We start from the raw sequence: 25,565 nt of genomic DNA, 5'->3' as shown, positions 1-25,565 counted from the left end.
AAAGGTAGGCTATCTCTCCCTCAGTTGCCTATGCACATCAACAAGATCAACAACTAATGCTAAACTAAAATCTAACGAGGGAACATTAGATAAACCCTCAAACGTTTTCAGCTAGTTGGCCGATAAACGATGGGGAATAGTACCCTGCTCGTCCTTCTGCAGTTTGCCTGCCAATGCATGCTTGTCCCAACCCATGTTTTGACAACTGAATGGGAACTTGCCTGCCCGCCCATTTGATCGATGCCAAATACAATTGATTGACAACTAAGAGATGCAGTATGCTATCCACAGCTAGCTAGAAAAGCAATTCACATTTCTTGCTAGCTAACCAAATGACATCTGCAGCATTTCTAGCCATAGCCAACGAAAAACAGTGCCTTCAGAAAGTATTCATACCCCTTATTCCACATGAAGTTGTTACAGCCTGAATCCATCTACACACAATACCCCATAATAACAAAGTGAAAACATGTTTTTAGAAAATGTTTTCAAATTTATTGAAAATGAAATACAGAAATGTCTAATTTACATAAGTATTCACACCCCTGAGTCAATACATGTTAGAATCACCTTTGGCAGCTATTACAGCTTTGAGTCTTTCTGGATAAGTCTCTATAAGCTTTGCATACCTGGATTGTACAATATTTGCACATATTCTTAAAATAATTCTTCAAGCTCTGTAAATTGGTTGTTGATCATCGCTAGACAGCCATTTTCAAGTCTTGCCATAGATTTTAAAGCTAATTTAAGTAAAAACTGTAACTAGGCTACTCATGAACATGCAATGTTGTCTTGGTAAAAACTCCAGTGTATATTTGGCCATGTGTTTTAGGTTATTGTCTTGCTTGAAGGTGAATTTGTCTCCCAGTGTCTGTTGAAAAGCAGACTGAACCAGGTTTTCCTCTAGGATTTTGCCTGTGCATAGCTTAGCTCTGTTCCATTTCTTTTTATCATGAAAACTCCCTAGTCCATGCCGATGACAAGCATACCCATAACATGATGCAGCCACCACCATGCTTGAAAATATGAAGAGTGGTACTCAGTGATGTGTTGTGTTGGATTTGCCCCGAACATAATGCATTGTATTCAGGACATCAAGTTAATTTCTTTGCCTAGTATTATTATTTTTTTGCAGTTTTATTTTAGTGCCTTATTGCAAACATGATGCACATTTTGGAATATTTTTTATTCTGTACAGGCTTCCTCCTTTTCACTCAGTCATTTAGGTTGGTATTGTGGAGTAACTACAATGTTGTTGATCCATCCTCAGTTTTCTCCTATCACAGCCATTAAACTCTAATGTTTTAAAGTCACCATTGGTCTCATGGTGAAATCTCTGAGCGGTTTCCTTCCTCTCTGGCAACTGAGTTAGGAAGGATGCCTGTATGTTTGTAGTGACTGGGTGTGTTGATACACCATCCAAAGTGTAATTAATAACTTCACCATGCTCAAAGGGATAGTCAATGTCTGCTTTTTTTACGAGGCATTGGAAAACCTCCCTGGTCTTTGGTTGAATCTGTTTGAAATTCACTGCTCGGCTGAGGGACCTTACAATTATCTGTATGTGTGGGGTACAGAGATGAGGCAGTCATTCAGAAATCATGTTAAACACTATTATTGCACACAGAGTGAGTCCGTGCCACTTATTGTGACTTTTTAAACAAATTTGTACTCCTGAACTTATTTAGGCTTGCCACAACAAAGGGTTTGAATACTTTTCATTTTTAATTAATTTGTAAAATTGTCTAGAATCATAATTCCACTTTGACATTATGGGGTATTGTGTGTAAACCAGTGACACACTATCTCATTTTAATCCATTTTAAATTCAGGCTGTAACACAACAAAATGTCAAAGGGTGTGAATACTTTCACATGGCACTGGATATACAGTACTAGTCAAAAGTTTGGACACACCTACTCATTCCAGGATTTTCCTTTATTTTTAATATTTCTACATTGTAGAATAATAGTGAAGACATGAAACCTATGAAATAACACATGGAATCATGTAGTAACAAAGTGTTAAACAAATAAAACAATATTTTATGTTTTAGATTCTTCAAAGTAGCCACCCTTGACAACAGCTTTGCACACTCTTGGCATTCTCTCAACCAGCTTCACCTGGAATGCTTTTCCAACAGTCTTGAAGGAGTTCCCACATATGCTGAGCACTTGTTGGCTGCTTTTCCTTCACTCTGCGGTCCAACTCATCCCAATCCATCTCAATTGAGTTAAGGTTGGATGATTGTGGAGGCCAGGTCATCTGATGCAGCACTCCATCACTCTCCTTCTTGGTCAAATAGCCCTTACACAGCCTGGAGGTGTGTTGGGTCATTGTCCTGTTGAAAACCAAATGATAGTCCCACTAAGCGCAAACCAGATGGGATGGTGCATCGCTTCACAATGCTGTGGTAGCCATGCTGGTTAAGTGTGCCTTGAATTCTAAATAAATCACTGACATTGTCACCAGCAAAGCACCATCACACCACCTCCTCCATGCTTCACGGTGGGAACCACACATGCAGAGATCATCCGTTCAACTACTCTGCGTCTCACAAAGACACGACAGTTGGAACCAAAAATCTCAAATTTGGACTCATCAGACCAAAGGACAGATTTCCACTGGTCTAATGTCCATTGCTTGTGTTTCTTGGCCCACACAAGTCTCTTCTTCTTATTGGTGTCCTTCAGTAGTGGTTTCATTGCAGCGATTCGATCATGAAGGCCCGATTTCACTCAGTCTCCTCTGAACAGTTGAGGTGTCTGTTACTTGAACTCTGTGAGGCATTTATTTGGGCTGCAATTTCTGAGGCTGGTAACTCAAATGAACTTATCCCCTGCAGCAGAGTTAACTCTGGGTCTTCCTTTCCTGTGGCAGTCCTCATGAGAGCCAGTTTCATCATAGCGCTTGATGGTTTTTGCGACTGCACTTGAAGATACTTTCAAAGTTCTTGAAATTTTCCGCATTGACTGACCTTCATGTCTTCAAGTAATGATGGACTGTTGTTTCTCTTTGCTTATTTGAGCTGTTCTTGCCATAATATGGACTTTTACCAAATAGGGCTATCTTCTGTAAACCACCCCTACCTTGTCACAACACAACTGATTGGCTGAAATGCATTAAGAAGGAAAGAAATGCCACAAATTAACTTTTAAGAAGGCACACCTGTTAATTGAAATGCATTCCAGGTGACTACCTCATGAAGCTGGTTGAGAGAATGCTAAGAGTGTGAAAAGCTGTCAAGGCAATGTGTGGCTACTTAGAAGAATATTTGTTTAACACTTTTGGTTACTACATGATTCCATATGTGTTATTTCATAGTTTTGATGTCTTCACTATTATTCTACAAAGTAGAAAATAGTCAAATTAAAGAAAAATCCTTGAATGAGTAGGTGTGTCAACTTTGACTGGTACTGTATATTATCCTTTGTAGAAATGGAACAGTTTGGAGTAACTAACTACATATTGGCATACTGCTGAAGGTTCTGCACACAATAACAAATCCCATTTTGAATGCCTTCTACATTCTTGCTCCATCATACCAATTGATTCTAGTGGTGCTATACTGATTCGCTATGCTACGTTATCGTACAAGTTCAGAATGATTTTGCATTAGATGCAGATATTCAATAAAATACCAGACATTTCAGTGTAATCCCCAGATACACATAAATGCTCTGGTACTCCACCCTTTCAGAGCTTACTCATATACCACTGCCAATAAACAGACACAACCTTTAGCCAATACTCAGGCTTCACTCACTAAGTCCAAAGTATGCCACACAAGGAATATGTCCCAAATGGCACCCTATTCCCTAAATATCTATGGAACTGGGTGCCATTTGGGATGCATCCAATGTGACCTTAATCTGCTTTTAGGCCAGACCCAGTCTAAGTAAGTAGAACCGTGTGCTTAGGGGTTAAATTTGTTTTGCTAAGTTGATATCTGACTAATGGAGTTAGGGTTATATTCATCCATTCTCCCTCCCTCTCTCTGTTCCATCCACCTCTAATCGTCCTCTGTCTCTCATGTCAGTTCCTGAAAGGCATTGTTCTTCCACTAATAAAGTAGGTGTAGTGGCTGACAGATAGGGGCCAGACTTCAGCTCGGAATGTGTTTTTATGCTTTCATACACATTTTGATTTCTTTCACACTTTCTCCCTATTTGTCTGAATGTTCATTTATCACTTTCTCTTTCTGACTCGTTTTCCCCGAGTGCCTCTCATTGTCTTTCCATTTTCTTTGTCTCCTGATCTACCTTGTCTGTCCATCATGAATACTGAGACTTTTGCTAACTCCCTACTTCTCCTTTCTCTCTTCTCTGCTTCCTCCCTCTCACATCTGAATGCATTAGATTTTTTTCTAACACTTAACGCCCACTGAATATCTCCTTGTACAATGTTCTCCATCTGATCTTCTGGCAAATAGAAATGCTGGAGGCTCCGATAATCACTTTTGTTAACCTTATGCACATGGTATGTATTTTCTGTAGGGTGGAAAAACAAACGCACGTCATTATAGTAATAGGTCTTATTGAGAAATGTGTGGGTTTAGCTTCTGTCTCATGCCTTATGTTTAGGGAGGTCAGTGCGCTGTGGAAAATAGGAGAATTTGGTCACCTACTTTTCAATAGATTTTGTGCGTGTGTGTGTCCACAGCTGGTCTCTGTCTGGCTCGGAGCAGTTTGCCCTGCGTTATGCAGACGGTCCTCAGCTCTACATTACTGAGCAGGTGAGCCTCAGCGCCTTGGCAGAATAAAGTGCTGTTTACAATTCTTCACAATACACTACATGGTTCCTTAGTATGTTACTATTACTATGTCATATTACCAATGACTCTAGAGAAGTGCTGTGGTAGTAGCAATGTTCACCATTTTCTTTCTTTCCAGAGCCGTAGTGAAATCAAGAATGGAACCATCCTTCGATTAGCCATATCTTCTGTGAGACACTTTCTCTTCTTGTACATGCAGTTATTTAATTTCCCCCCCCAAATAAATTACCAGTATTACTTAGGTATATTTTATTAATTCTATATAATGACGACATTGCAGTTCTCAATAATGGTTGCTGCATTAGATAAACCCTATGGCTAAGTTATAGATTTCTCAGCAACGGTTGCTGCCTGCATGTATCAAGCTAATGTAGTCATTGAGGTTAACCGGGTAAAAACATTAAATATAATGTCATGCCTGACCCCCCCCCCCCCCCCCCCCCCCAATAGGCCCGTGCAGCGCGGCAGCTCCTGGACAGGATCCAGTCGCACGGCATAGACTCCCGCCTGGAGGCCCTGAAGGAGCTGGCCAAGCTGTCAGCTGACCCCACCTTCGCCACTGAGTTCATCAGCATGGAGGGCATTGGGACCCTGGCGCGCCTGGTGGAGAGTGGCACCCAGTGAGTCTCATACAGACACACAATCCATGGGTCTATTGTCTAAAGCAGGGGTCTCAAACTGGCGTCGCTCAGCCCAGAGTCAGCCCACAAGCCAATTTTTTTTTATATGCCTCCAGGGCAGAATTAGATTGAGACCCCTGGTCTAAAGGTACTTCTACTGGCTACTAGAAATATACCTAGTCAGTTGTACAACTGAATGCATTCAACTGAAATGTATCTTCCGCATATTAACCCAACCCCTGAGCATCAGAGAGGTGTGGTGGGCTGCCATAATCGACATCCACGTCTTCGGAGCCTCTCTGGAGATGGTTACTGTGGGTTAACACTTAATGGCCCATACTTATAGCATGCTGTTTGTGGCTGTAGTTGGTGGTGGCACATAGGAAGAGTTGTCGTATGACTTTGTTGGTGAATATGGCCCTATTTTTTTTTTTTTATATATATTTTTTTACTCAGTGTATATATATATATATAGAGTGTTGTCCTCTGACTCTAGTCTGCTCTCTCCTCAGCTTTGGGGAGATGCTGGCCTTCACTCTCACAGCCTTCCTGGAGCTGATGGACCATGGCATTGTGTCCTGGGACCTTATCTCTCTGTCCTTCATCAAACAGGTTAGAACTCGCCTCCTTACTTCCACAAAACACACCACTCTTCGTAAAACTTGGCATATAAGGAAGCCCATATGTTAGATTCCTACACTATCTGCAATGGAAAAAATACGTAATGTATTTCTTGATTAGTTTGATGAAACTTTTATATGTGGAACTCTCTTCTATAGATTAGTTTGGGTAGTTTGAGGCCTATCTTAAAGTCCTCCCCTTATTTATTTTTTCTCTCTTTTCTTTAATTACTTGACATTCAACCCCTCATTGGCTGCCAGAACTGAATTGGTTGCTGTTACCTAGCAACCCCCCCATGTTATTTGGAGCTCTTTCAGCTGTATCTTCTGTGAATGGTTTTCTCCCTGATGAAGTCCTATGATGTGCTGCACAACAACAAGCACTGTACAAGGGTTAGGGTTAGTTTGTATGGATAGTTTTTATTTGCCAACTGTATATCATTTGACAGACATGTTTCAAATCAAAATGTATTAGTCACAAGCGCCGAATACAACAGGTGTAGACCTTACAGTGAAATGCTTACTTACGAGCCCCTAACCGACAGTGTAGTTTCAAAAAATATGGATAAGAATAAGAGATTAAAGTAACAAGTAATTAAAGAGGAGCAGTAAACTTATACACTGCTCAAAAAAATAAAGGGAACACTTAAACAACACAATGTAACTCCAAGTCAATCACACTTCTGTGAAATCAAACTGTCCACTTAGGAAGCAACACTGATTGACAATAAATTTCACATGCTGTTGTGCAAATGGAATAGACAACAGGTGGAAATTATAGGCAATTAGCAAGACACCCCCAATAAAGGAGTGGTTCTGCAGGTGGTGACCACAGACCACTTCTCAGTTCCTATGCTTCCTGGCTGATGTTTTGGTCACTTTTGAATGCTGGCGGTGCTTTCACTCTAGTGGTAGCATGAGACGGAGTCTACAACCCACACAAGTGGCACAGGTAGTGCAGCTCATCCAGGATGGCACATCAATGCGAGCTGTGGCAAGAAGGTTTGCTGTGTCTGTCAGCGTAGTGTCCAGAGCATGGAGGCGCTACCAGGAGACAGGCCAGTACATCAGGAGACGTGGAGGAGGCCGTAGGAGGGCAACAACCCAGCAGCAGGACTGCTACCTCCGCCTTTGTGCAAGGAGGAGCACTGCCAGAGCCCTTAAATAAAAATAAAGATTTTATTTAATCTTTATTTAACCAGGAAGGGCTCATTGAGATTTAAAATATATTTTTCAAGAGCGTCCTGGCCAAGATAGGCAGCACCAAGTCATTACAAAAATTAGACAAACAATATGAAAACTACAAGTAATCTAGTAAAAACCATAGAATTCATAAAAGTATAACAAAATCAAAAACAGCCAACTAAAAACATTGATAGGTCAGGGAATCAGTCTCAAGATCATTCATCAGTGATTTTAAAAATACCAATCGGGACAAGTTCTTCCAGTTTAAAAGTATTTTGTAAGGCGGTCCAAGACGATGTTCGGACATTTGGAACAGTTAGCAGGATAAAGTCCAGCGAAAAAAGAGAGTACCCACCACATTTCTGAACAATAAAAATAGGCTACAGGCTGTCTTGTCGGTGATCAGGCCTACCACTGTTGTGTCATCGGCAAATTTAATGATGGTGTTTGAGTCGTGCCTGGCCGTGCAGTCATGAGTGAACAGGGAGTACAGGAATTGGCTGAGCACGCACCCCTGAGGGGCCCCTGTGTTGAGGATCAGCGTGGCGGGTGTGTTGTTACCTACCCTTACAACCTGGGGGTGGCCTGTCAGGAAGTCCAGGATCCAGTTGCAGTGGGAGGTGTTTAGTCCCAGGGTCCTTAGCTTATTGATGAGCTTTGAGGGCACTATGGGGTTGAACGCTGAGCTGTAGTCAATGAATAGCATTCTCACATAGGTGTTCCTTTTGTCCAGGTTGGAAAGGTCAGTGTGGAGTGCAATAGAGACTGCATCATCTGTTGGGGAGGTATGTAAATTGGAGTGGGTCTAGGGTTTCTGGGATGATGGTGTTTTTGTGAGCCATGACCAGCCTTTCAAAGCACTTCATGGCTACAGACGTGAGTGCTACGGGTCAGTAGTCATTTAGGCAGGTTACCTTAGTGTCCTTGGGCACAATCTTAAAACATGTTGGTATTACAGACTCGGACAGGGAGAGGTTGAAAATGTCAGTGAAGACACTTGCTAGTTGGTCAGCGCATGCTCGCAGTACACGTCCTGGTAATCCGTCTGGCCCTGCGGCCTTGTGAATGTTGACCTGTCTAAAGGTCTTAATCACATCGGCTGCGGAGAGTGTGATCACAGTCTTTCGGTACATCTGCTGCCCTCATGCATGTTTCAGTGTTATTTGCTTCAGAGCGAGCATAGAAGTAGTTCGTCCGGTAGGCTCGTGTCACTGGGCAGCTCTCGGCTGTGCTTCCCTTTGTAGTCCGTAATGGTTTGCAGGCCCTGCCACATCCGACGAGCGTCAGAGCCGATGTAGTACGACTCGATCTTAGTCCTGTATTGACGCTTTGCCTGTTTCGTCGGAGGGCATAGCGGGATTTCTTATAAGCTTCCGGGTTAGAGTCCCGTTCCTTGAAAGCGGCAGCTCTAGCCTTTAGCTCAGTGCGTATGCTGCCTGTAATCCATGGTTTCTGGTTGGGGTATGTAGTCTTAATCTCAAACCTTAGTAAATCAGCTTTCAAATCTATCTCATAAACCTAGCTGTAATCAACAAGACTCTAGATTTAGGTGTCCATTTTAATGGAGTATTTCCCCCTCCTGTCTGGTCAGATTGCGGGCTACGTGAACCAGCCGATGGTGGACGTATCCATCCTGCAGCGCTCACTGGCCATCCTGGAAAGCATGGTCCTCAACAGCCACAGCCTCTACCACCGGGTGGCGCAGGAGATCACCGTTGGACAGCTCATCGGGCACCTGCAAGTGTGAGCACACACACACGCACTGGGGCCTCCCACATACAGCTGTGTGGGGGATGTAGTTGGAGTTAGTGTGTAGAAATGTAGTGGCGTAACTAACGTCAGTGCAATAGAGCGTAGATTACAAACCTTGCCTTGCTCTGCCTCCTTGTAATTATGACTAAGCTTAGAAGTGTAGAACCCCAGACTAATACTATCTGAGTACTGTACTAATACACTTAACCAGTGGCAACTTAATGTTTTTGTGCCCATGTGAGAATTCCTAGAACCAGATGCTTCTAACTGGTGTTGCTGTGTTTGATGTGACTTTTAGGTCCAATCAGGAGATCCAGACATACGCCATCGCACTAATCAACGCCCTCTTCCTCAAGGCACCAGAGGACAGGCGGCAGGTCAGTACAGTACCTGCCTACCAGCACACCGGAAGGGTCCTCTTGCAAAATAGTTATACTTAACTACGAGCACTCATACATTAATACCACCTATAAAGGTTAGACAATGTCTTAATCCAGTTTTCATATATTTTAGTCACTAGTACATAACCCCCACTGAACTGGTCCTCTGCAACATATTTACACTCAACCATCGTCACTCGTACATGCATAGCACCTATAAGGGTTAGAAAGTCTTAACATAGGTCTCATATATGGTACAGCCATTAGCACACACATCAGGGTAATGTAATACACATCTCACTGTTACATCACACTTCATGGTCACTCACACATATCATGGTCAGTAATAAATAACCCATGTCATATAGGCCAACCCCACTGTCACTGAGTTTAATGATCTCTGGTCATTATGTGCTCTGCTCTCTATGCTATGCTTAGTTAGTCCACCTATTTTCACCTTAGTCAGTCCATCTATTTTCCTTATTGAAGAAAGTCTTTACCTTGAAATGTGCACACACAATATGAAAGGTGGTGTTCTGCCACCTCTGGTCTCTTGGCCCTCCCACCTCTATGGGAGGGCAGCTCCCACTCAGCCCAGTCCAAGCTCTTCTCTGTCCTGGCACCCCAATGGTGGAACCAGCTTCCCCCTGAAGCTAGGACAACAGAGTCCCTGCCATTTTCTGAAAACATCTGAAACCCCTACCTCTTTGAAGAGTATCTTAAATAATCCCACAGCACCCCCCACCTAGCTATTTTAAGATCTTAACTGTAAGTCGCTCTAGATAAGAGCATCTGCTAAATGACTAAAATGTAAAATGTTATACTTCATAAAGTAAACTGTCAAGCAACCACTCTACTCTGAGAAACAGAGTAAAACTGCCATGGCAGACCGACAGGAAGTATGTGTGAGACAGATGTGGATACAAGACTTGTGTACTATGACATCATGTAGGAAGTCACCCATACAATACTTTCTTCTCCTACATCCTGTCTGGTAGATGCATGGGAAGAAGATAAAACATTTTGATTTCCAAATTTGACATCATCCAATTTAAGAGGCAAGCTATTTTAAATTTGATGTCAAATTTGGAAATCAGTGTAAAAAAATAATTATTGTCGGCTCAGAACTTTATCGAAATACACTGAACAAAAATACAAATACAATATGTAAAATGTTGGTCCCTGTTAGTGAGCATTTCTCCTTTGCCAAAATAATCGATCCACCTGACAGTTGTGGTATATCAAGAAGATGATTAAACAGCATAATCATTACACAAATGCACCTTGTGCTGGGGACAATAAAAGGCTACTCTAAAATGTGCAGTTTATTCACACAACACAATGTCACAGATGTCTCAAGATTTGAGGAGCATACAATTGGCATGCTGACTGCAGGAATGTTCACCAGAGCAGTTGCCAGAGAATGTAATTTTAATTTCTCTACCATAAGCTGCTTCCAACATTTTTTGGTGAATTTGGCAGTACGTCCAACCAGCCTCACAACCGTAGACCATGTGTAACTACGCCAGCCCAGGATCTCCACATCTGGCTTCCTCACCTGCAGAATGGTCTGAGACCAGCCACTTGGACAGCTGATGAAACTGTGGGTTTGCACGACCAAAGAATTTCTGCATAAACAGTCAGAAACCGTTTCAGGGAAGCTCATCTGCGTACTTGTCCTCACCAGGGTCTTGACCTGACTGCAGTTCGGCGTTGTCACCGACTTAGGTGGGCAAATGCTAATCTTCGTTGGCCACTGGCACGCTAGAGAAGTGTGCCCTTCACAGGTGAATCCCGGTTTCAACTGTACCGGGCAGATGGCAGACAACATGTATGGTGTGTGGGCGAGTGGTTTGCTGATGTCAACGTCCCATGGTGGTCTTTGGGTTATGGTATAGGCAGGCATAAACTATGGACAATGAACATAATTACATTTTATTAATGGCAATTTGAATGCACAGAGATACCGTGACGAGATCCTGAGACCCATTCTCATGCCATTCATCCACTGCCATCACCTCATGTTTCAGCATGATGATGCTGAATGTCTAGGAGCAACAACTGCTCAGCTGCGAAGTGGTAGGCCAGACAAGCTCACAGAACGGGGTCAACGAGTGCTGAAGCGTGAGTTCCAAACTGCCTCTGGAAGCAACGTCAGCACAATAACTGTTCGTCGGGAGCTTCATGAAATGGGTTTTCATGGCCGAGCAGCCACACACAAACCTAAGATCACCATGCGTAAAGCCAAGCGTCGGCTGGAGTGGTGTAAATCTCACCGCTATTGGACTCTGGAGCAGTGGAGGCGTGTTTTCTGGAGTGATGAATCAGGCTTCACCATCTGACGCATCTGGGTTTGGCGGATGCCAGGAAAACGCTACCTGCCCCAATTCATAGTGCCAACTGTAAAGTTTGGTCGAGGAGGATTAATAGTCTGGGGCTGTTTTTCATGGTTCGGGCTAGGCCCCTTAGTTCCAGTCAAGGGAAATCTTAATGCTACAGTGTTCAATGACATTCCACACGATTCTGTTCTTCCAACTTTGTGGCAACAGATTGGGGAAGGCACTTTCCTGTTTCAGCATGACTATGCCCTCATGCACAAAGCGAGGTCCATACAGAAATGGTTTGTCGAGATCGGTGTGGAATAATTTGACTGGCCTGCACAGAGCCCTGACCTCAACCCTATCAAACACCTTTGGGATGAATTGGAACACCGACTGCGAGCCAGGCCTAATCGCCCAACATCACAGCCTGACCTCACTAATGCTCTTGTGGCTGAATGGAAGCAAGTCCCCACAGCAATGTTCAAACATCCAGTTGAACGCCTTCCCAGAAGAGTGGAGGCTGTTATAGCAGCAAAGAGGGAACCCACTCCATATTAATAGCCATTATTTTGGAAAGAGATGTTTGACGATCAGGTGTCCACATACTTTTGGTAATGTAGTGTATCTGTGACCAACAGATGCATATCTGTATTCCCAGTCATGAAATCCATAGATTAGGGCCTAATACATTTATTTCAACTGACTGATTCCCTTATGAACTGTAAGTCAGTACAATCTTTGAAATTGTTGCGTTTTTATTTTTCTAAAGTGTAATATATTTATTTTATAAAAGTAATGAAGTTCAGATATCATATTTTGAAGTGCAAAGATTAAATTTGACATCCAACCTACATGCATACTATTCATACAACCAGAGGAGCAGGTCAGTCTGGGCTCTTTCGGCTCTAGACTCCATGCTATGCTGTACTGTGCTCTGCTGTGCATGCATTGCCACACAACACTGCATTGTGTTGTACATCTCATTCAGTGCTGTGCCATACTACGCTGTTGTGTCTAGAGGTCGACCGACTATGATTTTTCAACGCCGATACCGATTATTGGAGGACCAAAAATGCCGATACCGATTAATCGGCCGTTTTTTTTTTTTTTTATATATAATTTTTTATATATATATATATATATATATATATTTTTTAAATATATATATTTTTAATTATTATAATAATTTTTTATATTTATTTTTAATTCATTTTTTAAATATATTTATCTATTTGTAATAATGACAATTATAACAATACTGAATGGAATGAACACTTATTTTAACCTAATACATCAATAAAATCAATTTAGCCTCAAATAAATAATGAAACATGTTCAATTTGGTTTAAAGAATGCAAAAACAAAGTAAAAGTGCAATATGTGCCATGTAAAAAAGCTAACGTTTAAGTTCCTTGCTCAGAACATGAGAACATATGAAAGCTGGTGGTTCCTTTTAACATGATTCTTCAATATTCCCAGGTAAGAAGTTTTAGGTTGTTATTTTAGAAATTATAGGACTCTTTCTCTCTATACCGTTTGTATTTCATATACCTTTGACTATTGGATGTTCTGATAGGCACTTTAGTATTGCCAGTGTAACAGTATAGCTTCCGTCCCTCTCCTCGCCCCTACCTGGGCTCGAACCAGGACACATCGACAACAGCCACCCTCGAAGCATCGTTACCCATCGCTCCACAAAAGCCACGGCCTTGCAGGGCAAGGTGAACAACTACTTCAAGGTCTCAGAGCCAGTTACGTCACCGATTGAAAAGCTATTAGCGCGCACCCCGCTAACTAGCTAGCCATTTCACATCGGTTACACCAGCCTAATCTGGGGAGTTGATAGGCTTGAAGTCATAAACAGCTCAATGCTTGAAGCACAATGAAGAGCTGCTGGCAAACGCACGAAAGGGCTGTTTGAATGAATGCTTATGATTTCTTTTAACTAAATATGCAGGTTTAAAAAATATATACTTCTGTGTATTCATTTTAAGAAAGGCATTGATATTTATGGTTAGGTACATTCTGTGCAACGATTGTGCTTTTTTCGCAAATGCGCTTTTGTTAAATCATCTCCCGTTTGGCGAGGTTGGCTGTCTTTGTTAGGAACAAATAGTCTTCACACAGTTCGCAACGAGCCAGGCGGCCCAAACTGCTGCATATAGCCTGACTCTGTTGCACAGAACGCAAGAGAAGTGACACAATTTCCCTAGTTAACAGAAATTCATGTTAGCAGGCAATATTAACTAAATATGCAGGTTTAAAAATATATACTTGTGTATTGATTTTAAGAAAAGCGTTGATGTTTATGGTTAGGTACACATTGGTGCAACGATTGTGCTTTTTTCGCGAATGCGCTTGTTAAATCACTCGTTTGGCGAAGTCGGCTATGATTCAATGATAAATTAACAGGCACCGCATCGATTATATGCAACGCAGGACAAGCTAGATAAACTAGTAATATCATCAACCATGTATAGTTAACTAGTGATTATGTTAAGATTGATTGTTTTTTTATAAGATACGTTTAATGCTAGCTAGCACCTTACCTTGGCTCCTTGCTGCACTCACATAACAGGTAGTCAGCTTGCCACGCTGTCTCCTTGTGGAGTGCAATGTAATCGGCCATGATCGGTGTCCAAAAATGCCGATTACCGATTGTTATGAAAACTTGAAATCGGCCCTAATTAATCGTCCATTCCGATTAATCTGTCAACCTCTAGTTGTGTCACATACTGTTGTGCATTGCCATGCCATATTGTGCTGTGATGTGCTGTTCCTCACTACCAAGGTGTACTGTACCATGCTGTTACTGTGCATGCTGTGACTTGTGATGTGTGCCTATAAGTGTCCACTCTTTGTTTCCATTGCCGTCATGCCTGCACCCCTCCTCCCAACCCACCCCCCTCAGGAGGAGCATACTAACCCCCTGGACCAGCGGCTCACAGTGAGTACACATCATTCCACAATCCTTCACTCCATCCCCTCAGCCCCCCCCCCCCTCTTTCTGATCCAAAGAGAACTGTGTGCTGCCACACTCATAGATCAATCTGTGAAGAATACATTATGCAATCCTTTCATAGTAACTCTGGGTCCCCCTAGTGATAGCAGCTGCATTCTGCACTCTTAGACATGTCTCACTGCTGTAAGGGTTTCTGATGATGTAACCCCACCCAAAAAACAGAATTGTAACAGTTATGAACCCCTTTCAGGGTTGTGTGAAATGGCTGTAAGTCTTTTCTCAAATTAGCTTTTTGATATTGCTGTCTGGTAGTAAGCTTTTTGGCTAACTATTTCCATACCAGGCCTCGCTTTTGAGTCTCACTGTATTTGTCCATCTATCTTCCTCTCAGGAGATGGCGAGCACCCTGGCACAGAAACACCTACGATCCATCATCCTCAATGTGAGTTTCAGGGAAAGCCTGAGTGTACTTGTCTTGGATGGCACAAACTAGAGCCACAACCAAACAGCCCTTCATAATAACATGATGCCTTCTAAACAGCCCTTCATAATACCGTGATGCTTTCTAAACAGGTCCTTCATAATAATGTGATGCTTTCTAAACAGCCCTTCATAATAACGTGATGCTTTCTAAACAGGTCCTTCATAATAACGTGATGCTTTCTAAACAGGTCCTTCATAATAATGTGATGCTTTCTAAATAGCCCTTCATAATAACGTGATGCTTTCTAAACAGGTCCTTCATAATAATGTGATGCTTTCTAAACAGCCCTTCATAATAACGTGATGCTTTCTAAATAGCCCTTCATAATAACGTGATGCTTTCTAAATAGCCTTTTATAATAATGTGATGCTTTCTAAACAGGTCCTTCATAATAATGTGATGCTTTCTAAACAGGTCCTTCATAATAATGTGATGCTTTCTAAACAGCCCTTCATAATAATGTGATGCTTTCTAAATAGCCCTTCATAATAACGTGATGCTTTCTAAACAGCCCTTCATAATAACGTGATGCTTTCTAAATAGCCCTTTATAATAACGTGATTCTTTCTAAATAGCCTTTTATAATAACGTGATGCTTTCTAAACAGCCCTTCATAATAACGTGATGCTTTCTAAACAGCCCTTCATAATAACGTGATGCTTTCTAAACAGCCCTTCATAATAACGTGATGCTTTCTAAACAGCCCTTCTTAATAACGTGATGCTTTCTAAACAGCCCTTCTTAATAACGTGATGCTTTCTAAACAGCCCTTTATAATAACGTGATGCTTTCTAAAACAGCCCTTCATAATAACGTGATGCTTTCTAAACAGCCCTTTATAATAACGTGATGCTTTCTAAATAGCCCTTCATAATAACGTGATGCTTTCTAAATAGCCTTTTATAATAATGTGATGCTTTCTAAACAGGTCCTTCATAATAATGTGATGCTTTCTAAACAGCCCTTCATAATAATGTGATGCTTTCTAAATAGCCCTTCATAATAACGTGATGCTTTCTAAATAGCCTTTTATAATAATGTGATGCTTTCTAAACAGGTCCTTCATAATAATGTGATGCTTTCTAAACAGGTCCTTCATAATAATGTGATGCTTTCTAAACAGCCCTTCATAATAATGTGATGCTTTCTAAATAGCCCTTCATAATAACGTGATGCTTTCTAAACAGCCCTTCATAATAACGTGATGCTTTCTAAATAGCCCTTTATAATAACGTGATTCTTTCTAAATAGCCTTTTATAATAACGTGATGCTTTCTAAACAGCCCTTCATAATAACGTGATGCTTTCTAAACAGCCCTTCATAATAACGTGATGCTTTCTAAACAGCCCTTCATAATAACGTGATGCTTTCTAAACAGCCCTTCTTAATAACGTGATGCTTTCAAATCAGCCCTTCTTAATAACGTGATGCTTTCAAATCAGCCCTTCTTAATAACGTGATGCTTTCTAAACAGCCCTTCTTAATAACGTGATGCTTTCTAAACAGCCCTTTATAATAACGTGATGCTTTCTAAAACAGCCCTTCATAATAACGTGATGCTTTCTAAACAGCCCTTTATAATAACGTGATGCTTTCTAAATAGCCCTTCATAATAACGTGATGCTTTCTAAATAGCCTTTTATAATAATGTGATGCTTTCTAAACAGGTCCTTCATAATAATGTGATGCTTTCTAAACAGCCCTTCATAATAATGTGATGCTTTCTAAATAGCCCTTCATAATAACGTGATGCTTTCTAAATAGCCCTTTATAATAACGTGATTCTTTCTAAACAGCCTTTTATAATAACGTGATGCTTTCTAAACAGCCCTTCATAATAACGTGATGCTTTCTAAACAGCCCTTCATAATAACGTGATGCTTTCTAAACAGCCCTTCATAATAACGTGATGCTTTCTAAACAGCCCTTCTTAATAACGTGATGCTTTCTAAACAGCCCTTCTTAATAACGTGATGCTTTCAAATCAGCCCTTCTTAATAACGTGATGCTTTCAAATCAGCCCTTCTTAATAACGTGATGCTTTCTAAACAGCCCTTCATAATAACGTGATGCTTTCTAAACAGCCCTTTATAATAACGTGATGCTTTCTAAACAGCCCTTTATAATAACGTGATGCTTTCTAAAACAGCCCTTCATAATAACGTGATGCTTTCTAAAACAGCCCTTCATAATAACGTGATGCTTTCTAAACAGCCCTTCATAATAACGTGATGCTTTCTAAACAGCCCTTTATAATAACGTGATGCTTTCTAAACAGCCCTTTATAATAACGTGATGCTTTCTAAACAGCCCTTTATAATAACGTGATGCTTTCTAAACAGCCCTTTATAATAACGTGATGCTTTCTAAAACAGCCCTTTATAATAACGTGATGCTTTCTAAAACAGCCCTTCATAATAACGTGATGCTTTCTAAACAGCCCTTTATAATAACGTGATGCTTTCTAAACAGCCCTTTATAATAACGTGATGCTTTCTAAACAGCCCTTTATAATAACGTGATGCTTTCTAAACAGCCCTTTATAATAACGTGATGCTTTCTAAACAGCCCTTTATAATAACGTGATGCTTTCTAAACAGCCCTTCATAATAACGTGATGCTTTCAAAACAGTACAGATCCAGAATTCCTAATATATGTGTCATCTTTCACAGCATGTTATCCGAGGCAATCGACCTATCAAAGCTGAGATGGCACACCAGCTGTACGTGCTGCAGGTGCTTACCTTTAACCTTTTGGAAGAACGGATGATGACCAAGATGGATCCCAGTGACCAGGTAAAATGACCAGAAACTAACAGAAGCGGTATTTTCTTTTTTTGCATTCCTTGAATCTTTAAGCTGAACCTTTTTAGCCCTATTCATACCGATTTGATGTTTTTATGTTCTGCCCTCATCCATCTCCAGGCCCAGAGGGACATTATTTTTGAGTTGCGCAGGATTGCGTTTGATGGGGAGAATGACCCTAGTGGCACAGAGAAGAGAAAGGCCATGTACACCAAGGACTACAAGATGCTGGGCTTCACTGTGAGTCCAGCTAGTGGATTGTTTTCATCTGTATAGCTCTCTAGAGGTGTTGAGTTGTGTGGATGTATTAAAGTGGTTGTTTGGGGTCATAAAGGGATTGTTTTCTTCTGTAGAGGTGTTGTTTGGGTTGGTACAGCTGCTGCTCTCTAGAGGAGTTGTTAGGAGGAGTTACGGTCTGTCTGTTTCATTGACTCTCATGTCGGTTGTCGCTCCAGAACCATGTGAACCCTGCCATGGACTTTACTCAGACCCCTCCAGGAATGCTGGCCCTGGACAACATGCTCTACCTGGCCAAGCTGCACCAGGACACCTACATCAGGGTGAGTCTATGTGCTTCACAATTGGTACCCTATTCCCTATATAGGGCACTACTTTTTACCTATAGTGCATTACTTTTGACCATGGTCCTGGTCAAAAGTAGTGCACTATGTAGGGAATAGCTTGCCATTTGAGACACAACCTGTACCACAAGGTTTCCTACGAAACAAATCTGAAAAAAGTAATTAAAGATTTCAAATGGTCGAAATTCAGTTTTCCCAAGTGTGACCATAGTGTGTGTGTGTTTCTCACATCAGATTGTTCTAGAGAACAGCAGCCGCGAGGACAAACACGAGTGTCCCTTCGGACGCTGTGCCATCGAGCTCACCCGAATGCTGTGTGAGATACTACAAGTGGGAGAATTGCGTGAGTACAATGCTCCCTCTTCTCATACATGGACTCAACACATCACAGATGGCTTTACGGCTGACATGGCATTCAAGCAAGCCTCAATCTGTTTGGAGCTTTCCAAGCTAATCAGAATGGCCAACCTCATGAGTTCTATTGTACATGTATCGTCAGAGGGATAACTGATTCATTCTGTTCATGACAACCCCGTGTTATAATAAGCGTCCACTGTGTGTGTGTTCCCTCTCTCCAGCCAATGAGGGCTGCAACGACTACCACCCCATGTTCTTTACTCACGACCGGGCGTGGGAGGAGTTCTTCTGCGTCTGCATCCAACTGCTCAACAAGACCTGGAAGGAGATGAGGGCCACGGCTGAAGACTTCAACAAGGTCAGAGTTCAACCACCGAGAGACCTTTGACCACCGCAGAATCTCTGAACCTCATAGGCTGAGTCACAATTCTCCACCCTTGTCCGGAAGTGTGCACTTGCACACTTTCGCGTATGGATTTTACAATGTGGAAACTCCCTCCAGCCAATGCTTACACCAATCCTATGCTTTTAAAGTGCACACTACTGGAAATTTGTGGAAATTTGGATGTAGCCATTGGCTCTGATGCGTGGTTGACTGTGGTTGGTAATCCATTGTGTTGCTAACCCTTGGTTGGCCAGGTGATGCAGGTGGTTCGGGAGCAGATCACCCGGACTCTGGCTATGAAGCCCTCGTCCCTGGACCAGCTAAAAGGGAAACTACGAGGCCTCAGCTACTCTGAGATCCTGCGTCTGCGCCAGTCAGAGAGGATGAGCCAGGACGACTTTCAGTCACCACCCATCATGTCAGTCCCACATCCACGTTAACTCTTTGACTTTGGCAATCAGATTAGTCTGCCTCTGTGTTTGGCTTCTTAACCCCTCATGTTATTATTTTAGCCTTGCCTCAGTGTTGTCTTGGTTGCTGTTCAATACTATGAGACCTACTGTGTGTGTGTGTGTTGCAGTGAACTGCGTGAGAGGATCCAGCCAGAGATACTGGAGCTGATTAAGCAACAGCGACTGAACCGCCTGTGTGAGGGAAGCTGCTTCCGCAAGCTTGGCAACCGCCGCAGACAAGGTGAGAACCTTACACACATGCACAATAACAAATATGCCAGCATTTGACTGGAGTTTTAATACAAATATTTTCTTACTGTTGATTTACTTCATAGGACTGATCACTACCTTTGTCTTTATTCCTAACTTTGTCTTTTGTTTTGTCCTCAGAGAAGTTCTGGTTTTGCCGCCTGTCTCTGAACCACAAGGTGCTTCACTATGGAGATCTGGACGAGTCTCCCCAGGGGGAAGTACCTTTTGAGCTGCTCACCGACAAGAGTGAGTCTTCTGGCTACAACCCTCCGTCTCCCACTGACTCTCTACAGTGATGTGCCCCGTGCAATCATGACTATTTGAGTGAGGTTGTCTATCTTAAAGCTCATCAGGTGAAGTCTCAAAAGCACATGGAAAGGCATCAGCTCTGAGCTCTGTTGTAGGCTTCAGTTTTAGTTTTTTTAGGCATAAGCCACACCTCATGTTGTTCTCAGTCTATCTCTGAGCTGATGTTGCACAGATATGGATGGCAAACAACCAAGTCTTAAAACGGACTGATCCACATCACGCCTAGATCCGTGGAACTGTGCAGTGGCTGACCTAGATACATGATACATGCCTGTTTCATCTCTTTTTAATTTCCTGCTCTTTCTAATCTTCCCCTGCAGTCCCCGTGTCTGATATCAAGTCAGTGGTGACGGGGAAGGACTGTCCCCACATGAAAGAGAAGAGTGCACTGAAACAAAATAAGGTACTGTAGCCTACCAGCAGAGGGCATGCCTGTTAGTATGACTGATATATAACTACTAGCCCTTTCTCTTATTCATCTCAATGGTTATGGATTGCGTCCCAAATGGCAACCTGTTCCCTTTTATAGTGCACTACTTTTGATCAGGGTCCATCCATGGAATATCTAGTCATTCTAGTGCATGTGGTTCATATTAGAGTTGTGGACATGAAATGTGCTCTCTTCTGTGTGTAGGAGGTATTGGAGCAGGCCTTCTCCATCCTGTACGATCCTGATGAAAACCTCAACTTTGTGGCTCCCAACAAATACGAGGTAAGCAACCCGTTTTATCCCCAGAATAAATACAACTCTGAAGACATGTACAGTTGAAGTCGGAAGTTTACATACACCTTAGCCAAATACATTTAAACTCAGTTTTTCTCAATTCCTGACATTTAATCCTAGTAAAAATTCCCTGTCTTAGGTCAGTTAGGATCATCACTTTATTTTAAGAATGTGAAATGTCAGAATAATAGTAGACTGATTTATTTCAGCTTTTATTTCTTGGGTCAGAAGTTTACATACACTCAATTGGTATTTGGTAGCATTGCCTTTAAATTGTTTAACTTGGGTCAAATGTTTCGGGTAGCCTTCCACAATCTTCCCTCAATAAGTTGGGTGAATTTTGGCCCATTCCCCCTGACAGAGCTGGTGTAACTGAGTCAGGTTTGTAGGCCTCCTTGCTCGCACACGCTTTTTCAGTTCTGCCCGCAAATGTTCTATAGGATTAAGGTCAGGGCTTTGTGATGGCCACTCCAATACCTTGACTTTGTTGTCCTTACGCCATTTTGCCACAACTTTGGAAGTATGCTTGGGGTCATTGTCCATTTGGAAGACCCATTTGCGACCAAGCTTTAACTTCCTGACTGATGTCTTAAGATGTTGCTTCAATATATCCACATAATTTTCCATCCTCATGGTGCCATCTATTTTGTGACATGCACCAGTCCCTCCTGCAGCAAAGCACCCCCACAACATGATGCTGCGACCTCTGTGCTTCACGGTTGGGATGGTGTTCTTCGGCTTGCAAGCCTCCCCCTTTTTCCTCCAAACATAACGATGGTCATTATGGTCAAACAGTTCTATTTTTGTTTCATCAGATCAGAGGACATTTCTCCGAGAAGTACGATCTTTGACCCCATGTGCAGTTGCAAACCGTAGTCTGGCTTTTTGATGGCGGTTTTGGAGCAGTGGCTTCTTCCTTGCTGAGCGGCCTTTCAGCTTATGTCGATATAGGACTCGTTTTACTGTGGATATAGATACTTTTGTACCTGTTTCCTCCAGCATCTTCACAAAGTCCTCTGCTGCTGTTCTGGGATTGATTTGCACTTTTCGCACCAAGTACGTTAATCTCTAGGAATGTGTCTCCTTCCTGAGCGGTATTACGGCTGCGTGGTCCCATGGTGTTTATACTTGCGTACTATTGTTTGTACAGATGAACGTTGTACCTTCAGGCGTTTGGAAATTGCTCCCAAGGATGAACCAGGCTTGTGGAGGTCTACAATTTTTTTTCTGAGGTCTTGGCTGATTTCTTTTGATTTTCCAATGATGTCAAGCAAAGAGGCACTGAGTTTGAAGGTAGGCCTTGAAATACATCCACACGTACACCTCCAATTGACTCAGATTATGTCAATTAGCCTATCAGAAGCTTCTAAAGCCATGACATCATTTTCTGGAATTTTCCAAGCTGTTGAAAGGCACAGTCAACTTACACGGAACCCAAACCGGCTGCGCACGTGCGCCATCGTGCATAAATGTATTTTGTCCCCCACACCAAACGTGATCAGGACACGCAGGTTAAAGAATCAAAACAAACTCTGAACCAATTATATTAATTTGGAGACAGGTCGAAAAGCATTAAACCTTTATGGCAATTTAGCTAGTTAGCTTGCACTTGCTAGCTAATTTGTCCTATTTAGCTAGCTTGCTGTTGCTAGCTAATTTGTCCTGGGATATGAACATTGAGTTGTTATTTTACCTGAAATGCACAAGGTCCTCTACTCCGCCAATTAATACACACATAAAACGGTCAACCAAATTTTTTCTAGTCATCTCTCTTCCTTCCAGGCTTTTTCTTCTCTTGACTTTATCTTACGATTGGCAACTTTCAAAAATTAGGTCCATTACCGCCACTGACCTCGTTCGTCTTTCAGTCACCCGCGTGGGTACAACCAATGAGGTTATGGCACGTGGGTACCTGCTTCTATAAACCAATGAGCAGATGGGAGAGGCAGAACTTGCAGTGCGATCTGCGTCAGAAATAGAACTGATTTCTATTTTAGCCCTTGGCAACGCAGACGCTCATTGGCGCGCGCGAGCAGTGTGGGTGCAATAATTGAATAACATAGATTTCTACATTAATTTTGCAACGCGCACGCAAGAGCGGTGTAGTCAGCCTGTTAGTGTATGTAAAATTATGTCCCACTGGAATTGTGATACAGTGAAATAATTTGTCTGTAAACAATTGTTGGAAAAATGACTTGTCATGCACAAAGTAGATGTCCTAACCGACTTGCCAAAACTATAGTATGTTAACAAGAAATTTGTGGAGTGGTTGAAAAACGAGTTTTAATGACTCCAACCTAAGTGTATGTTAACATACAGTTGAAGTCGTAAGTTATCTGACCTGTGCTCGCTGTCTGCTTTGTGTGTGTGTCTGTGTGTTCCTGCCTGCCTACTTGTGCATGGAGCAGTACTGTATCTGGACTGATGGGCTGTGTGCGTTGTTGGGGCGAGAGATGGGCAGTGACCTCACACGCAGCGACCTGGACACGCTCATCTCCATGGAGATGAAGCTCCGCCTCCTGGACCTGGAGAACATCACCATCCCCGAAGCCCCTCCCCCCGTGCCAAAGGAGCCTAGCACTTACAACTTCACCTACAACTACGGCTGAGAAGTGTGTGTGTGTGTGTGGAAGGCCTGTTTGTGTTTACATATGTATGAGAAAGACTGTAGTGTGTGTGTGTGGGCGGGCATAATTGCGAGTGTGCGTTTTATGTATAGTAAGACCAGGAATCCACACACATCCCCTAACCACTACATCTTGAACTCAACTTCACTTGTCTAATGCTCTGAAATCCAACTGCCCACAAATAATCCAGGCAGGGTACTACCAATAAGTGTACCATCGTATTTAAATCACTATTATGATATGAGCTTGATACAAACCTTAACGTTTTGTAACACATAATTAACACAATTTCATGGCCTTATCAACTGTATGTGTGAAAACAAGCTCTGTGTGTTTTGAACAGTTACAGCTGAGCCCTACTATTGCTTCATGCATAACAACAGAACCAGATCTGTTTGAACGAGACCTGGGTTCAAATACTATTCCAAATATCTCAATTACTTTCACATACATTTCGAAGTAAATATTCAGATATTTTTTATTTGAATAGACAAGTAGTTGAATATTGGAATCTATTTGGAAATACACTTGGAACGTATTGGGATGTATTTGACGAATCTCAAATGCACTGACTTAAATACACTCCCATGCATTTAACCCAGGTATTTGAAATAAGTACTTGAAAATACTCTCAAATAGTAGACTTCCAATAGAAGTAGTTGATTCAGGCCACATGATTTGAAAATACTCAAACAAGTATATAAATAGCAAATAATCATGCATTTGAACCCAGGTGTGGTTTGAACTGATACTTCATGGGCCAAGGTGTTGTTTTCAAGTCACTCCATGTCCTCATCTTCTAATTCAGTACTAATCTATATTATTGATGTTTGTTATGCAGAATATAATTATATTTTTGTAAATGATTGTGAATTCAGTCTCAGCAGTGAAGAGAAGGAACACTAACTTTCTAGCAACCTACTAATTTGACTTCAGAGATGTGGATATTGAGAAAGACTAATAAGCTAGGTATCAAACTGTATGTTCTCTGCAACAGAGCTCTCAGATCAAGCAGTAAGCCATTTGTAGGCTTGTCACGTTTTTCTTCTATAATTGTTCTACTTCTACCCAGTTGCCAAATAGCGATCTGTATGTGGAGACGTTTTACACTAAACAAATGGAGCTTTCACCATGCAGCACTCTGAAGTCATCCATCATATTCTCTGCCATTAGTAGGTCAGGAGATTGCCAAAATGTCTCTAACATGAATCCTCAATGATCAAGATGTTCAATATCGGATATGTTTTTGTTGTATCTTACACAGCTAATGAAAGTAACAAGAAATGTGCTCAGTATGTGCTATTTGAGTTTGGTTGCGCTGTATGTAAATTAATAGGATTTAGTGGTCTTGTATTGGAAGTTATTTCAACAAAAGTGTTTCTGTTCTGAGTCTTTCCTTTGGAAAAGGGTTCTGGGTCTTGATACTTGATGTCCCATTGTTCATAGTACACAATCGGAAAGGGATGTTATGTAAGAGACATCACTTTCAAAAGCTTGTAGCTGCTTAGAGAATTCTACAAAATTCCACATTGAACCAAGTAGGGTTTCTAATGGACACCAACAATAAGGAGACTTTTGAAGAGGCTTCAGCATCTGGTACTCTTTTACATGACTTGCTGAACCATGACTGTGTTCAGGCTAGTGCTGGTACTGAATGACATGTTTGTCACGAATTAACTTTAAATGTAAATATGGTATTCATATACACTGCTCAAAAAAATAAAGGGAACACTTAAACAACACAATGTAACTCCAAGTCAATCACACTTCTGTGAAATCAAACTGTCCACTTAGGAAGCAACACTGATTGACAATAAATTTCACATGCTGTTGTGCAAATGGAATAGACAACAGGTGGAAATTATAGGCAATTAGCAAGACACCCCTAATAAAGGAGTGGTTCTGCAGGTGGTGACCCCAGACCACTTCTCAGTTCCTATGCTTCCTGGCTGATATTTTGGTCACTTTTGAATG

At 41.8% G+C, this 25,565-nt stretch overlaps 1 protein-coding gene across 1 annotated transcript in view; it reads left to right on the top strand.

The window, feature by feature from the left end:
* The window catches only part of LOC120064565 (engulfment and cell motility protein 2), a 33,076-nt gene extending 7,737 nt beyond the window's left edge, over positions 1 to 25,339 (top strand). Inside the window, exons 5-23 of the mRNA XM_039015155.1 lie at positions 4,663 to 4,735; positions 4,893 to 4,943; positions 5,225 to 5,394; positions 5,907 to 6,006; positions 8,791 to 8,942; positions 9,250 to 9,328; positions 14,564 to 14,599; positions 15,006 to 15,056; positions 17,773 to 17,895; positions 18,025 to 18,144; positions 18,360 to 18,464; positions 18,720 to 18,828; positions 19,064 to 19,200; positions 19,482 to 19,645; positions 19,808 to 19,920; positions 20,070 to 20,177; positions 20,561 to 20,643; positions 20,875 to 20,952; positions 23,373 to 25,339. Coding sequence (XP_038871083.1) covers positions 4,663 to 4,735; positions 4,893 to 4,943; positions 5,225 to 5,394; positions 5,907 to 6,006; positions 8,791 to 8,942; positions 9,250 to 9,328; positions 14,564 to 14,599; positions 15,006 to 15,056; positions 17,773 to 17,895; positions 18,025 to 18,144; positions 18,360 to 18,464; positions 18,720 to 18,828; positions 19,064 to 19,200; positions 19,482 to 19,645; positions 19,808 to 19,920; positions 20,070 to 20,177; positions 20,561 to 20,643; positions 20,875 to 20,952; positions 23,373 to 23,573 — 2,053 coding nt within the window. The 3' untranslated portion in view covers positions 23,574 to 25,339. The remainder of the gene's footprint in view (positions 1 to 4,662; positions 4,736 to 4,892; positions 4,944 to 5,224; positions 5,395 to 5,906; positions 6,007 to 8,790; positions 8,943 to 9,249; positions 9,329 to 14,563; positions 14,600 to 15,005; positions 15,057 to 17,772; positions 17,896 to 18,024; positions 18,145 to 18,359; positions 18,465 to 18,719; positions 18,829 to 19,063; positions 19,201 to 19,481; positions 19,646 to 19,807; positions 19,921 to 20,069; positions 20,178 to 20,560; positions 20,644 to 20,874; positions 20,953 to 23,372) is intronic.
* The last annotated feature ends 226 nt before the right edge of the window (positions 25,340 to 25,565 follow it).

Source organism: Salvelinus namaycush, chromosome 20 (assembly GCF_016432855.1).
Source record: "Salvelinus namaycush isolate Seneca chromosome 20, SaNama_1.0, whole genome shotgun sequence".
Taxonomy (NCBI): domain Eukaryota; kingdom Metazoa; phylum Chordata; class Actinopteri; order Salmoniformes; family Salmonidae; genus Salvelinus; species Salvelinus namaycush.
The sequence above is the reverse complement of the archived record's forward strand: the minus strand, read 5'-3'. Positions and strand labels throughout refer to the sequence as shown.